The sequence below is a fragment of the Priapulus caudatus genome, unplaced genomic scaffold, assembly GCF_000485595.1.
Source record: "Priapulus caudatus unplaced genomic scaffold, Priapulus_caudatus-5.0.1 Scaffold1244, whole genome shotgun sequence".
Lineage (NCBI taxonomy): Eukaryota > Metazoa > Priapulida > Priapulimorpha > Priapulimorphida > Priapulidae > Priapulus > Priapulus caudatus.
In genome coordinates, this window is record NW_014578305.1 from 98,858 (window position 1) to 100,447 (window position 1,590).

Genomic DNA, 1,590 nt, shown 5'->3' on the forward strand with positions numbered 1-1,590 from the left:
TATATGATTTCAGCTAACACAATTTGCGACTTGGATTTTGGCTATGGTACAGTGTGCGGAGGTGACGCCATACACGGAGGTTGCTACGCCGATGAGAACGCAATTGAGATCAACTTTAAGTGCTTGTGTTTCCCTGGATGGCTTCACGCCTCAACACCACCATGCTCTGAACTGGATCCCTCGGGTAACAGAAATCACGAGATCGGCTGAAATTAATTAAAAAATATAAGTGAAATAGGAAAACGATCAAAAGAGACAAGAAGTAGAAAAGATAAATAAAAGAAAAAGATAAGAAAAAATATTATAAAAATACGAGTTGCTTTACGCACCTCACAGTTTACGCCAAAGTATAAATATTTCAGCCGTATATGTTACCAGAGGTGAATAAAAACGAAGTTATTTGTTTTTTATTGTACATTGTAAAATTGTAAATTTATAAATTGTAAATTTGTAAAGTTTGTAAATTTGTTTTTATTCACTCCTGGTGTTATCAAGCACACGACAATAATCTGCGTAAATAAGCTCAGCAACTATTAACAAACTGTTATGACGATGTATATTTGTGGTGATACAATCGCATATCTGTTAAACAAACAGCTTTTTATATTATCAGCTAGAGTAAGAGAAACTGATATGATATATACTGAATTTTCCATATCTTTTTTCCAATTTTTTCCAATTTCCAAGCAATTTCGATTTGCAATATTATTTTCAATCAATTTTATATTTCTAATGAAATTTGGAATGAAATTTTAATTCTAATCAAAAACGTAAAATGGTTGCAGTGACAACGACACCGACAACATCACTACCCACAACCACAACACAAGAGACTGCAGCACTCATAACCACAGAAGACGTGACCACAGCAGCGATGACTACAGCCGATCAGGCCTACCCACCGATACCTACTACAACCATGCCACCGTTAACCTGTCTTATGAAAAGATCTTCGATGAGTTATACCCGCATACAAGATCCCAGTGTTATCACCTACGCAGTGGAAGTGGTAAAGACATTGGTATTGCCCAATCTCCCAAATAAAATCCATAAATGTGCATCTCATTGTTCTGCAGATCCCGATTGCGTCATGATTGGTTTCGACATCCCAACTCACACTTGCTACATATTTCACGTGGCTGTGAGTGTTATACACTCTTTTTCAGTGGGACAGGAGTATTTGTGTGCAGTAATATAGCCGCTATCGACAGAGGTATTCAGAAACTCATAAAAATAGCAATTTTACATCTTCTATTTGAGCAGCCGATCATATTGGCTATTTGGCCTTAATTACTAAATTATTACTTAATATGACTTGTTAATTATTAATTTGAATTATCTAATCGCATTGTTTGCTGGATTGACAATTGTAGAGGAAATATCACTGAGGTTCTGAGCTTCTTTAACGATAAAGACTAAAAAAAAGTATCAGTAAAAAATCAGTATTACACATATGTATTAGGGTATGAAATCTCACACTGAGTGTATATGCTTTAATGATACGTTTCGCGGTATTGTTTAATACAATGTGATGAGGTGAGTACCCGCATGAGTAAATATTGTATGTGTGGTTCCGAGTCCGCTTTCGAC

General features: G+C 35.7%; 1 protein-coding gene across 1 annotated transcript in view; it reads left to right on the top strand.

The window, feature by feature from the left end:
* The window catches only part of LOC106815944, a 4,294-nt gene extending 2,710 nt beyond the window's left edge, over positions 1-1,584 (top strand). The window contains exons 3-4 of the mRNA XM_014820480.1: positions 14-184; positions 786-1,584. Coding sequence (XP_014675966.1) covers positions 14-184; positions 786-1,198 — 584 coding nt within the window. The 3' untranslated portion in view covers positions 1,199-1,584. The remainder of the gene's footprint in view (positions 1-13; positions 185-785) is intronic.
* The last annotated feature ends 6 nt before the right edge of the window (positions 1,585-1,590 follow it).